We start from the raw sequence: 16041 nt of genomic DNA, 5'->3' as shown, positions 1-16041 counted from the left end.
GCTAAAAAGATTTTTTGTCCAATGGGTATGGAGTATAAAAAAATACATGCATGTCCTAATGATTGTATATTATATCGAAAATATTTTGAATTGTTGAAAAGTTGTCCGAGGTTTGGGTTATCACGTTATAAGTTGAAACAAAAAGATGATGATACTATTGAAGATATAGAAAAGCATGGACCCCAATGAAGGTTATGTGGTATCTTTCAATTATTTCAAGGATGAAGCGTTTGTTTGCAAACCCAAACGATGCTAAGAATCTTAGATGGCATGCAGATGAGAGGAAATGTGATCGCATGTACCGACATCCAACCGATTCTATTCAATAGAAAAAATTTGATGATGAGTTTCCAGAGTTTGGTAAAGAATCAAGAAATATCTGACTTGGTTTAGCTACAAACGGAATGAATTTGTTTGGTAATATGAGTACCAATCACAGTTCATGGCCTGTTTTACTAGTTATTTACAACTTACCTCATGGATTGTGCATGAAGCGAAAATACATGATGTTGTCTATGATGATATCTGATTCGAAACAGCCAGGGAATGACATAGATGTTTATCTAAGTCCCGTAATTGAAGATTTGAAGTTAATGTGGGATTAGGGTGTTAAAGTATTTGACGGATTTGCTAATGAAACTTTCAAGTTGCATGCCATGTTATTTTGCACTATCAATGACTTTGCAGCATATGATAACTTATCAGGTTAGAGTGTTAAGAGTCATAAAGCATGTCCAATATGTGAAGAAGACACGACTTCTCAACAATTGAAACATGGAAAGAAGACAATATATCTTCGGCATCAGAGGTTTCTTAGAAGTCATCATCCTTACCGGAGGTTGAAAAAAAGCCTTTAGTGGACACCAAGAGACTAGTGGTCCACCAACTTCATTAACTGGTGTGTAGAGGTTTACGAAAAGGTAAATAACATAACCACACCTTTGATAAGTAAAAAAAAAATGTTATTTGTGACAAACATTTGGAAGAAAAAATCAATCTTCTTTGATCTTCCATACTGGTCGAGGTTAGAATCAAACATTATATAAATGTAATGCATGTTAAAAAGAATATATGTGATAGCTTAATTGGTACACTTCTTAACATTAACGGGAAGACGAAGGATGGTCTAAATGATTGTTTAGATTTGATTGAGATTAACATACGAGGCGAGTTGGCACCCATAGAAATGGGTAAGCGTACATATTTTCCCCCAACCTCTTACACCATGTCAAAAGATGAAAAATTAGTTTTTGTCAATGTCTAAAGGGTGTGAAAGTGCCACAAGGACATTCCTCAAATGTGAAGAGCCTAGTGTCAATGCAAGATTTGAAGTTAATTGGGTTGAAGTCTCATGATTGACACATCTTGATGCAACAGTTGCTGCCGGTAACTATTCGTGGGATCTTACCAAAAAATGTTAGACATACCATAACCTGTCTGTGCTCATTCTTCTCTTCCATCTGTTGTAAAGTCATTGATCCATTAAAACTAGATGAACTTCAAGATGAAATTGTTGTTATCTTGTGTGAATTGGAGATGTTTTTTCCTCCATCTTTTTTTGACATAAGGTTCATCTAGTTGTGCATCTGGTAAGAGAGGTTAGATTGTGTGGACCAGTGTATTTAAGATGGATGTATCCTGATGAACGGTATATTAAAATTTTGAAAGGTTATGTGAAAAATCATTATCATCCAGAAGCTTCAATGATTGAAAGGTACATAGCTGAAGAAAGTATTGAATTTTATTCAGAGTACATGTCAAAAGAAAATCCAATAGGTCTAAATGTTTACGTCGTGTGAATATTGTAAGCAAATCTTGATCAGAAGTCTTACAATCACATTTGTATATATTGAATGACACAGATGAAGTTATACCTTACATAAAAGATCATAAAGCCATTGTGAAGGAAAATAACCCAAGACAAGCAGAGAAATGGGTCTTGATGGAACATAATAGAACTTTCATGCCTTGGTTTAAAGATGAGGTGTTAAAGGATTCAACCACATCAGAGACCTTGACCTGGTTGGCTATTGGATTGAAGTTTGATGTCATTTCTTGTAAAGCGTACGAAGTGAATAATTGTATATTTTACACGAAGTCTATGATGAAAAGAGTACAATTCAAAATTTGAGTGTTACTCGTGAAGCCGAGTCAATGCAATTTTCCACTTTGAAAGATACAAATCATGTACTTGGATCAATGGCATACTATGGGTTTATATAAGAGATATGAGAGGTTGACTATACTAAGTTTTTAGTTCCAGTTTTCAAGTGTAAATGGGTTGACAATAAAAGTAGGGTTAAAATTGATGAATTAGGACTCACACTAGTGAACTTTTGAAAGATAGGGTATCGAGATGAGCCATTTATAATGGTTCAACAAGCATCTCAGGTTTTCTACGTGAAAGATCCTACGTCAGAACATTGGTATGTCGTTTTACACGGGATAAAACAAGGGGAGGTCATAGATGATATTGGAAATGGTGATCCTCGTTCATTCACACCAATGATAATTAATAAAGATGACGATGTACTTGATGATGTACATGCAACCCGTAAAGACCACAATAAAGGAATTTATATACGAACATTCAACCCACTATGGTAATAAATTTAGAAATATTTTTTATAATACGCATTTAGAATTTTATGTATTTTTTTATATGATTTTAATTCGATGCAGATTAACTAATGTTTGTTACCTAATTTTTTTAACACATATATGGATGACGATCAAACTCTAATCAGATCCCAATTTGGACGAGGCAGGAGAGGACCTACTAGATTGAAGCGTCTCGCATTGAAACGTCTTTCTAGAAAGACGACACGTGTTGACATTGACGTCATTACTGGAGTGGCTTTTGGTCCTAATGCAGATGAGTTTAATAACTATCTTGGAGTTGTTTCTCGTGAGAGACTCTCCATTTTAATTAATTTATGGGATGATGTGTCAAAGGTCGATCAGAACATGCTTTGAGAGGATGTTCGGGTAAACTTTACATCATTATTGTTATCATATAATGCTTTTTAATATTCATAGATTAATTTTAATTTGGTAATGTTATTTTGCAGGCAAATTTTGAAATCCCTAATGTGGAACCACTTCGATCAAAGATTATATCCAATATCGGACTTAAATTTCGTCACTTTAAGTCAAGACTGACGACAAAATATATTTTTGGCAAGCTTAAAGGCGAAAGTCCTTGTTTAAAGTACAAAGATATTGATGAAGAGACATGAAGAAAGCCGTGAAAATGAAGCTTGGATGGTAAGTGAAGTTACTTAACTATTTTTATTTATATAAAATTAATAAGTTAATATTATTTAATTCACTTTGTTTATTTCAATTATGACAGGAAGAAAGCTCAAGAGATAACTTTAAAGAATGTTACCCCGCACGTACTGTCTCGTTCGGGGGATCGAAAGCTTGAGCAATCACTGATGGTGGAAAAGAAGCAATCTAGACAGGGGACTGCATCTGAGAATTTGGAAACAGGGGTCATTTCTCCTCCATCACCACCTTTTCGCCATGTAAAATGGAAGAGGGTCCGAATTAAAAAGTCGGGTGCATTTAGTTTTGTTCAATCAGAGATAGTCTGCAAAAAAATTGTAAGTTATTTTTATCCTATTTTGCATTTATTTTAAAGCATTAATTATATTAAAAACTAATATGATTTTGGTCTCTTGCAGGATTCCTTAAGCTCCCAAGGTAATTTTGTTCCTGAAGGTCATCGCGATATCCTGGTTGAAGCAATTGGATAACTTGAGCACTGTGGTCGTGTTCGTGCAGCTAGACAAGGGGTTGGAATTAAACTATATTTTGGAGTTGCACCACGACACTCATCCTCCTCCCCTCAAGAGATCAAAGCAGAATTGAAGAGTAAGCTACGTTAAGAATTAATGGAGGAGATAAGAAAGGAGGCTAAAAGGATGTGGCTAGAGTTGCGACAGGAGTTACTATCACAACAACTTTGTGTTGAGCCGTCAGTTCAGGCGCTTATTAGTCTCGCTCCTAAGAGCACAAAGGGGAGTTGTGCGACTCCTACAACATCAGGGGAGGATATCATTGGCTGGACAAGGCAATGTGAGCTACTGGTAGAGGGCGACATGCTTCCTCAAGTGGTGGCCATTGGAAAAGTCTATGAAGAGGTCACCACCTTACATAACGTTTCTCTGATGTGGCGAAGGTAACGGTTAAAAGAGTACAAGTACCTGATGATCGTGTTCCACTACCTTTAGATGAGGTAACAACTGTGGCTGAAGCATTTCAAGCATTCGTAGCCTGGCCCAGAAACCTCATTCGAATTACGCGAGAACCTCCGGTAATAATTTCATTTCATTATATTAATTTATATTTATATATTACATCTATTTTAAAACAAATGTTCTTTATTTTGTACAAACCTCGTCGAAAACCAAGTCCGAAAAGGTAGAATGAGGTTTCGATTGACGATCTTATAGCTTCATTAGTTGTAGTTGCTAAACAAATGGGACGAGACCCTCTGGAAGTTCCATAGGATCATACGTTTTTTGAAACAAACACTAAGTTGCCATTGTACATATACATGTCAGATTTATTAAAATTTGTAGGTGGGGATCAGGAGTTCAATATAAATATAATTCAATCTTTTATGATGTAAGTGTCTTTACCTATATTTTAATTTAATTTATGTTAAATTAGTATTCATTATGCTTTAACTAATTACTTGTAGGTTTATGAATGGTGTTTCTATCATTGAGGGGAAGGAAAATGTGTATGGATTCTTAGATCCCGCATATACTAATCCCATTGGAGCAAAGGAAAATGAGACCCAATCATACATCACTACCACCCTGAAAAAAAGAGGGAAAAGAAATTTATTTATGCACTTATTAATGAGTAAGTTTAATTATATATGTCGTCAATTATCACTATTTCATGTTTTAAACATTTACTCACTCTTTTCATGGATGATATAGGGGTCATTAGAAGTTACTTGTCTTATCAGTGATTAGGCTGCTTTGTGGTTTTGTTCCCTACACAAGAAGTCATCCACAAGTCTTAAGAATATCATTGATAGGTAAGTACACTATAAACTTAACTCTGTATGTTACTAATTAACCATATATACAAACAAGGTTTTTTGTATTAACCAGTTCATGGCGTGGATATTAACATTCTAAAAGGTCGATCCAATTCAAATTTTCAAAATTTGAACTGGATAAGGCTAAATGTTTATAATTTTTTCTTTCTCTTTTCATTGTTTATCAATATACTAACTTTTATTTTTTATTGAATTATAGTGTAATAAACAACCAGAAAGCTATGAGTGTGACTATTACGTTATGCAATGGATGATTACCATTGTAAGAGGCCTTAAATAGCCTCCCTTGTAAAACATATTTATGAATGCGACTATGGTAATAGCCACACTGGTAAATGAATTACCCTTAAACCCTAAACCCTCATTCAGAAGCATATACAAGTGCGACTACCAGAAATAGCCGCACTTATAAATGAGATTTACAAATGTGGTTATATAGTCGCCTTCTTATCTCTTCGATTTAAGAATATGTGTTCATCAAATGCGACTATATAACCGCTCTTATAAATGTAAAATATCCGCATTCGTTTTTTATGGAAACCGTCCAACCACACACAACCCCATAATAAGGAGGATGAAGACCTAGAGGTTATTTATTGATTTAATTGAAAATATGGTCTAATTGGGCTTTTGTTTATTTTTGTAGGCCCAATCAAGAGGATAACTATAGGGTGAAGGAATGTACAAACATATCCAAGAAGACCTCCAAGTCATCAAAACATAAACTAGAGCTTTGGCCAGAAGAACACAAGAAGACTGGGTTTCTGCAGACTGGTCAACATTATTTGTGGGCCAAGCTTTAGCTTAAATAAATTGTATAAAGTTGTTTATGATTTCATGGGCCATGTATTGGGCCTAGTAGCATAAAATAATTGGACCGAATATTTGGGCCAAGTAGCATAGGTTTTTGGGCTTGTATTTGGGCTAATAGTAAAATATGACTAGTTAGGGTTAAAAATGACTAGTTAGGGTAACAATTGGGCTTCTTTAAGCCCAATGTAACCCTAAAACGTCTAGAGTATATTGGAGAACGAAAATCACCTTGGCATGGAGCACATGGACGCCCACATGGCAACATAGGAGTGGAGAGGATTTAACATGGAAGGTGTGAGCTAAACATGGAAAGCATGACTCCACATGACACCTTCTCATTGGAGAGTTTTATTTTGAATTTTTTAATTTTGGTTCCAAAATGTTCAATCTTCTCTCCTATAAATTGAGGTGCTTGACTCTCATTTTACAAGATTAATGAATGAGTGAAATTGCTGCCAAAATATTGAGTCAATTCTCACTCTTGTCTTGCCTCTTTAGGATAAACACTTTAGTCTTCAACTCTCCACCTAGCTCAAGTGATTAGGCCTCACTTATCACTCTCCATACTTAGCATGCACCTCCAAAGAAACCGCAAGCTCCATGTGAGCCTCCTTGCACGCCTCCTCCACTGAAGCTTCCGCCAATCCTCTCCAAAATTCAATCAAAGAATTTCATCATAAAGGCACAATCCATCAGTTTTACCTTTCTGCACCAATGATGATGCTCTGCGATAAAATAAATTATAAACTTTTAATTTCAACTTATATATTTAAGTTAACTTATAAATTATATTTTTTTGCTACAATTTTCAGAACTAGATCGTTTGGGAAAGTTCAACTGGTTGAATCGGTCTAGAGTTCGTTTCAATTTTTCTTAAAAACTGGACTTCACTGGAATTAGGACAGAATTGAATGAACTAAAATCAGAAGTTTTTAAAGTTCAGCCAGTTGATTAAAAAATGTCTGTGTTTTTTTTGTTATAAAAGACTTGTAGTTGCCATTAGATTTTATTTGTCATTATTGAACTTAAATATAATTTATTAGATTTACTTTCGACTTATTTCTATTATATGTTATGATTGATATTTTAAGTGGAATTTAAATTGTAATTTGTATATTTATGTGTAATATCCTTTTTTATTAATATCGGTTCATATACAAACATTAATATTTTATTGAAATCGGTTTAACCTCATTTAAATTTTGAAGTAATGCCTTCAACAGTTAAGTAAAAGATCCGATACTGATAACGTTGTGATTTGCCCTTTGCGACTTTTCTTAAGGTAAATAAAATCCTAATGTTATTTTGTTGGTACGTGTACTGATAGGCTAAAACCGAGAGGTTCATGCCGCGAACTACATAGTATAACAATTAAAATGATTAAGTTAAAACCGAGAGGTTTTGACCGAAAGCAATGAAGACAAGAATAAAACAAAAATATAAATGTTGTAAAAGCCCAATTAGATAAAAACTTGCAAGAGGGGTGCACAAATAATAAAAAAAGGTGCAGAAAGAAAGCCCAAGAGTAAAGGGGAAAGCCCATTAAAGAAACTCTATAAATAGGAGTTCAGAGATAGAAAGAGGTAAGAGTGATTTTATCTGATGAATATTAAACCCTTTCTGACTTTGGCATCGGAGCGACTTGCAGGTACCCCCCACCTGTTGTGAGGAGAAGCCGAGAACACCAGCCGAGAGAAGAAGCCGAGAGCACCAGCCGAGAGGAGAAGCCGAAAGTACCAGCCGAGAGGAGAAGCCAATAGTTCTCATCAAGGAGAGAAGTTAAGTATCCAGCCCAAGATAGTATTCAGCCCAAGATTGAAGGATTAGTCTTGTTAACCCATTTCAAATGTTCTTGGTCCTTGTTGTAAGAACAGTATGAAATATGGTGAATAAGGAACACAGTATAATATAGTTTTGTTGTTGAAATGAAAAAAAAATAAACTAAATAATAATAAACAATAAATACTTTTCCAAAATGTACTACTAGGCAGCAAAAGCAAAATGATGTTCATCTACAACCACGTCATAAGCAATTCTGCACCTAATTATCTTACAAAGCCTTAATTAGAAATGATAATGTGGATTGGGTTATGGAGTCTGTTAAAAAAATATGTATTAAACTTCATAACAAGATCAACAATAGGTATAAAAGTATTATTATTGACCGATCTTAAGTGGTGACAATACAAAGTTTGTTAACAAAATTTATAAAGTAAGCAATCTCATTAAAATTGAAGGAGCTTCATCACATTGTTTTCCATGACCATTTGCAATGTGGAAACATTGACATAATCGGTCTGTTTTCACTTAGGAAGAGGAAATCTAAGATTTTGTTTGTCTCGATAGATTTTGTTTGAGATTGAATTTCGACACGTGATCGGATCCATAGAACATCCTCAAACCAAGAGTCAATCTAAGGTAGAAAACAAAATTATCTTGTTCAAGCTGAAAAAATGTTGGGGACTATTAAAAGAGATATGGAGAATGAAAAATGAAGATTCCTTTGAGAAATTCTGTGTTTTACTTTCAACTATTTCCTTTGCTTGCCTTAGTCAATGGTGAAGTCGCATGAAGAGGATTGCAATAGTAGGCTTAATCAAGATCTCGATATTCAACCTTTCTTAGTTTTATTGATTAAAATGTTAAGTATAAAAAGTAACACTAAACGAATAAAGTTAATTAAAAAGACTAAAGTCCACCATGAATTACATAAATCATAATTAACCCAAAACAAGATATACTGAATTACACATTTATACATGGAATAAAAATCAGAAACCACAAAAGATTAAAAACACACAACATGAGAAGCAACAACAACGATTGTGCAACAACAGAAACACTTATTGAGTAGCTATATATATATGTTATATATCTATAATCTAAGGAATGTAAGCAATAGGGTTCAACCTAGGAGTAACGAAAGCAGCAAGAGGAACCTTTTTCTGCAAGGCAAGGCCAAAGGTCTCTTCCATGTTCAAGTCCCCCACTTCATGTGGCAGTTTCCAATCAAAGGAATGCAGCAATGTGCCCAAAATGTAGTGCACTAACACAATCCCCATTCTGGTCCCTGCGCAGATCCTTCGGCCAGCACCAAAGGGTATGAGCTCGAAGTCATTCCCACGTGGTTCGATCCTTTTGTTCTTCCCACTCAAGAACCTCCAAGGGCCTCTCCCACACTTGAGGGTCTCTTCCTATGGCCCAGATGTTGACGCTCAAACGAGTGTTCTTGGGGATGTAAAAGCCGTTAACTTGGCATGGTTGGTTGGAGATTCGAGGGAGGTTGAGAGGGGTTGAAGGGTGCTTTCTGTAGGTCTCTTTGCATATGGCTTGGAAGTAGGGAAGGTTTGGAATGTCGGATTCTTTAAGGCGACGCTCCCTTCCTATCACTTGGTCCATTTCCTCCTGAGCCTTCTTCATGATGTTTGGATTCTTCAGCATCTCTGCCAAGGACCACTCTATGATGCTTGAAGATGTGTCAGTTCCTGCTGTGAATAGGTTCTGTTCCACACAAACATCCACATTCTTTACTTTATTATTTCATAAATCTCTCTTTTTAATACTAAATTTTAGATAATATTACTCAATCCACTCAATTTAATCAAAATAAATTGGGCATGTAAAATCTAATAAAAAAATATGATCCAACTTATTTATTATAAACATAGATATTTTCCTAGAATCTTGGAACACCATTTTACCAAATGAGTGAAATTTTACCCGCAGTAGCATCTTTTTGGACATTGTTTCCACTGAGTTTATTTTTCAGACTGACACTTTTTAATGTTTACAGTGAGAATTTAGTTGTGGGAAGTGAAATTTCCACCTGCATTTTCATGTTCCTTTATTGCATATCCCAATCAAAATTTGGCTCTTAGAAAGCCAAATTTGGAAGTCTAATTCTGGAATTGTTTTCAATCTTTTTTGAAGGACAAGTTTGTGGTATGCATTTTGGTCTTCAAGAGGACTGTCCACTAAAACTTAGTTGGCAAATTCCTCACCCACCTCCGTACCTTAAAAGGTTTTTGTCTTCAATTCTCAAGCTTCCTCCTACACTTTCACATTAAACGTGAATACTCATTTTTATCCTTTTTCAAAATTTTAAATACACTAATTTTTACAGAACCTCACATCCACGCATCCTTTTATCTCTTGTCCAATCCCAACACTCATACAACTACATTCTTTTCAGAGAGTATTTGAGTATTTTTTTTATGTTTTGTAATTTTTTGTAAGTATAATTTAGAAGGTATTTTTGGATGAAGTAATAACTTCTTAATTATACAATGTAATTTTAAAATGTATTTTGAATTATACAATATGAAATTTGTATTACAATAAGAATTATTATTGATAGAACAATTTGATATATATAAAAGAAAAGAGAAAAAAAATAAGCGAACAGAAATCAAACAGTAAAAACACCATAAAATTTATTTCAAACCATCAATATTTATCATCAACAACCATCAATTATCTACTACTATCACAAACAACTACAAACAACCAAGACTACTTAAAACTGAGGAACAAACCATCATTACTTTCAACCAAAACAAAAACACTAATATATACTTATAATAATCACTACAAGAAAATCATTAAATAGAAATCAATTTTTAGATATCAAAATAATTAGTTGCTATAGTGACTAAATTAGAGACCATTTTAGGACTAAATAAATTTTTGGTTTCTAAATTAGTTTTTATTATTGTTAAATAATTTTTAAATTGATATCTAATTAACTACCAAGGTTTTAACTACCAATTATTTAGTTTATAAATTTGGTAGCAAAAACTTTGGTTGTTAATTAGATATCAATTTAGAAACCATCTAACAATAATAGAAACTAATTTAGAAACCAAAAATTTATTTAGTCTCTAAAATTGTTTCTAATTTAGTCACTATAACAACTAATTATTCTTTCTTTCTAAAATTAGTTTCTATGAATATTTCATGATTTTCTTGGAGTGAATAGTAATAGGATTGAAATTAAAAAAATATATATGAAAATGCACATAGAGGTATGAAGAATTCTTCAATTTAATTTGCGGAGAGTCCAATTTCTTATTTTAAGACGAGGTTCCACTCTGTTTTGGTAGCCAGGGACAGAATTTTGGAAGAGATAAAGGTTTTCATTTTTAATTCTTTTCTTAAGGGGAGAGGTGAGAAAAATTAATAAAAATAAACAAAAGTGATGGTAAGAACCGTATGTATAGTAAGCATACGGTATATAGAATCAACTCATATTGGATCTCAGTCGAATCAGTTTGCATAAGTTCAGATCGATCTTTGTTTGATATGGATTAAGGTTGACTAGGTTTGACTATACATGGGTCAAATCAGTTCAATCTCGGTCGGATCAATTTGATTCGATATGGGTCTTGGTCGATTTGTTGGACCTGTTTCTGTGTCTTTTTTGTTCGACTTGGATTGAATTGATTTAACTCGACATAGGTTCAAGTCGACTCGACTAGACCTAAGTTTGGACTAACTTAGTTCGACTTGAGTCTGAGTTAACTCAACTTAAAATCTATTTTAAATAATTTAAAAATATATCCGGTCTAATATCTAATCTAAATATAGATTGGATATGAATTTAGATTTGAGATAAATTTATTTAAATAAACTTAAAATTAATATAAATTTAGATAATTATAAATTGAATTTAACAATTTATATTTTTTAGACATATTTATTGTATAGTGAGCATTTAACGTACAGTGAGCATTTAAAGGCTATCATGTGAATTTAGTACTCAGAAAACACTCGACGTGGGTAATTTTAATTCACGTACGACATGTACAACCCTTACTTGTCCTTTAATACTTAACTATGTTGTTTTCAACTTTTCTTCCTACGCTAGTCAAAGAATTAGGTAAATTATATAAAACATATTAACATTAATTGTTTCGACCACTGAAAGTTTGTTGATATCACATGTTTATTATATTTAAGGAATACTGAAATTTTGTTCACTTAAATTTAGACTCAACTTTTGTAAATGATTTTTTCTTTCCAAGACACTTCGATGATGATGAGGGAAGTATTGGTATAAATTACATTGACATGATTTAAAATTTTTCATAAAAAATAAATAATAATAATAATAATAAGACTATACTTTTATGTATTCTAATGAAGAAAATTTATAATTTTGTATCTGTTACTTTTCATTCAAAATGCAAAGTATACGTATATCTCTCTTTAAAAGGTGACGTTGCAATCAGTTCTCTCACCTACAAATTATACGTCACAGAGACAAAAATTTCTGATGCATTAATTACTCATAAAGAAATAGTTCGAGAACTCTCATAATTGCATACAATTTTTTATGTAAAAAATTTAAAAGTATATATATATATATATATAATAAAAAGTAAATTTATAATTAAATAATATAAAATAATATTAAAATAATAATATATTTAAAACTAAGATGTAGACATATAACTAAGATGTTTAAAAGCATGTCCCTAGCACACTTGTTTTAGTATTCTTACTCACTTATAACTTGTGGCCATCATAGTGTATAGTTTTTTTTAATAAATAAAGAATAAACTTAATAAACTGGGACATTTATGTAACCTATATCCCACACACAGTAGTTGTGTTTTACACAAGTGGTGGAAGGTGATAAGAGAGAGATGTTAGAGTGATGCGTACCAAAAGCAGAGCTTTGATGTTGATAAGTGATAGTTTGTCTTGATGAGCGTCTTGTTGTTCGCCATAATGAGCCATGACCATGTCCAAGAAATCAGGTTTATCGTTCCTCTTGTGCTTGGAAGCAACATGCTCTTGAATCATCTTCGTCAACAACCTATCAAACTTCTTGTGCAACTGCTTCATCCCACGCTCAATCCCTTGCAAGTCCAATTTGGCCAAGAAGGGTATGAAATCACCGATGTTGAAGTAGCCTGCAACAGTCATGAGCTCCACCACCATGTCCTTGAACTCGTTTGACTCCGAACCCTTCGTCTCAAACACTCGACGACTCAGTATAACCTTCCCTATCATGTTGGCCATGGAGTAGGTCAAGATTTCAGGCACCACCACAGCTTCACCCTTCTTGCTGCTTTCGTACAGCGTACCAATCATCTGAACCATCTCTTCATCTCGAACCTTGCTCCACTCTTCCACAGCCTTTCCTCCCAGCATGTGCAGGTTGCTCAGTTTCCTCAGCAGCTTCCACCTTGATCCGTAATCAGCAAACACCATATCCTGTCCACAACCATCAATCCAAACTACCAACTTTTACTTTATAACTCTCTTAATCAAATTCTAACTTTTTCTACTTCTCATTTTCCATTCTTCTTTATTTTAACCCCAAAACACATAACTTTGAGAAAGTTATTAAATTAATTTAAAGATAAAAAGTAATTAATTTATATACTATTTTATAGATTCAAATATTTAAAGTATTTTTTATTATTAATAAAATTTATAAAATAGTTTATAAATTGATATCTAATTAACTATTAATTATTTTAAATTTTAAATTAATCACTAATTTATAATGAAAGACTAATTTAGAATTTAAGATAATTAATAATTTAAATCATTTGTTAATGTTGGATATAAATTTAAAAACTATTTTATAGATTTATGTTAAGAATATAAACTATTTTAGATATTAGTATTTTTTTTATAAAATAATATTTAACTTAATTAATATATAAGACGTAACAAATTCATCCTAATAAAAAAACTAATTGCAAGGAGAAAAAACCTGTGTATCATTGAAATTCATTTCTTAAACTATTTTAAAAAGGATGTTTGGGTAATTCTTTTATGATTTTTTAAAAATATAAAGATGAAAAGTAAAATATTTTTTTAAGTTAAAATTAATTAATTTATATATATATATATAATAAAATGTAAATATTTAAAATAAGTTATATTATATAAATTTTAACTTTTTAAAAAATTCATTTAAAATTTTTTAGAGAAAGGTTTGTTCATACATATTTAAGTGTATCAAAGTTATCAAACAATTTGTAATTATTTTGAAAATTAACTGATTTTTTTAATGAATCATGGTTTAAAAATGTACTTTGTAAAATAAAAATAGGAGAACTCATAACCTTATATTTAAAACAATTTAACTTATCTACTACAAGAGTAACTTCCATTTACATCTCTTCACCTTTTCTCAAATTACGTCCAAATCCCAACTTCTTTAAACTTTAAACAAACATTCGTTTTTTAAACTATTACATCGTCACCGATTTTTACATTGCACGTTTTTTTTTCTAAGTTTAAAAAACATTATACTTGCACACCTTGGTAGTATGAGAGATTACTATAATAGTAAAAAAAAAGCAAGAGATATAAATATGATTTTAAAAGAAATCTTATAAATTATCATTATAGTTTACTCTTAAATAACTTTTAATAGGATATTGTACGTATGATTAAATGCTAACCATTATTAAGTGGACTAACTAACAAACTTAATCCAAGTGTGTACATGATTATATATACTTTTTAATTAAAAAATTATGTTTGTATCTATGAGAACATATTAGGTCAGAATAGTATAATTTTGGTATTGTATAAGGATTAAATTACCTTCAAGTAAAGAAATATCATTGAATTAAGTTATTTTTTTTAAATCCACAAAATATTATTTTATACAAAAAAAAAATCTACCTCTAAATACATAACTAAGCTTAAATAGTTGTTTTATAGATTTGGATAATTGATATGGGTCAAATTTACTTTTATTAATTTCCCAATTAAAAAATAACTAGTTTACTAATTAAAAAAACAACTTGCTTATAATTAGAAAGCAAAATTGAACTGTTTTCACGGTTTAGAAGAGCAGAAAAATCACTTTTAAATCTGAGAATCCAAGAGCAGAACAAATTCCAGATATGTCAGATATGAAAAAGGAACAAAAAAGCATAGAAGCATATACTCACCTACCTTACTTTTTTTTTTATCTTTCTTTTAATTATTTTTATCAAATATCAAAGGTATCATTGTTGATACATAAAAGAAAATTGAAGAAGGTGGTGTTTATATCTCTGTACCTGTGCATCATAAGCCAAGTGTGTTGCACCTGCATTTGGAGGTCGATTTGAGAAGTTTTGATCAAGGGTTTTGAGGAAGGCACGAGCAGCAGCAGGAGTAGAAGCCACAACCATGTTGTTAGTACCCATTTTCAGGTACATCACGGATCCATATTTCTTTGCCATATTTGCCAATGTCACATGGGGCATGCTTCCCATCATAGGAAGTGCACCCACCACAGGCCACCCTCTTGGCCCCGGCGGCAGCTTCCGACCACGGCGTTTCAAGACTGTGCGAATGGACAAAAGGGTCACCAAGAAGATCAAAATTGACGCTGCAATTTCCTTCACAAGGAACAAGGTGTCCATGGTGGTGAAGAGTAAAATCTAACACTAATTGGCTATGAATTAAGTGTGGTGAATTTGATGCCTGGGAGAGAGATATATACATAACATGATGATGTGTGGAGTTTGGCAAGGCACGTTGCCACCAACATTTTCCAAATAATGATAAGAGTTGGTTCCATTTATCCATGCTGGTGCACCCTCCCCCCACACACGTATGAAACACAAATTAGAAAAATAAGTAATACAACAAGACATGTGATTTTAATTGTTTTTAGCCAAGTCTTTTTCTTTCTTCTATATTTGTGAAACTTCAAATAGATTTATTTAAATACAGAAAAGAAGGTAATTAATAAAATTAGATGACTTTTAGTTTATTTGGTATTTAGAGAATGGTGAATCTGAAAAAAAAACAGAGTTCTGTGAATCAATTTAGTAGTTTAGATTTTTCTTGTAAGAAAAACTCAAGTTAAATTAAAATTTTACTAGTTTTCTTGGTAAATAAATATGCATAGTTTTTTACACACATTTTATGTTAACTAAACACCTATATCTCATCTAAGTTTATGTGGCAGAAAGTATTGATTAAATAAATTCGTTATTAAATTAAGAGTTTAATCTTGATATATGAAAATCATTATATATCTATGTACCTTAAAGGTGAATTTTAGAACACCAAAAACAATAATTTTCAGTAATATATATAACAATAAGTTAATTAATAAAATTGAATATGTTCGGAAGCACATGAGAGAGATAGACGTGTATTGTTGTTTATTATTAAAA

The 16041-nt window shown here is 32.2% G+C and overlaps 1 protein-coding gene across 1 annotated transcript; it reads right to left on the bottom strand.

The window, feature by feature from the left end:
- Positions 1-8559: 8559 nt before the first annotated feature.
- LOC137830972 (flavonoid 3',5'-hydroxylase 2-like) lies at positions 8560-15468 on the bottom strand. Its single transcript, XM_068638421.2, is given in 4 exon segments — positions 8560-9058; positions 9060-9397; positions 12563-13117; positions 14932-15468. Coding segments are annotated over 4 exon segments (1521 nt in total). The 5' UTR covers positions 15280-15468; the 3' UTR covers positions 8560-8778.
- Positions 15469-16041: the final 573 nt, after the last annotated feature.

Source organism: Phaseolus vulgaris, chromosome 6, assembly GCF_051622355.1.
Source record: "Phaseolus vulgaris cultivar YP4 chromosome 6, ASM5162235v1, whole genome shotgun sequence".
NCBI classification, from domain to species: Eukaryota; Viridiplantae; Streptophyta; class Magnoliopsida; order Fabales; family Fabaceae; genus Phaseolus; species Phaseolus vulgaris.
The sequence above is the reverse complement of the archived record's forward strand: the minus strand, read 5'-3'. Positions and strand labels throughout refer to the sequence as shown.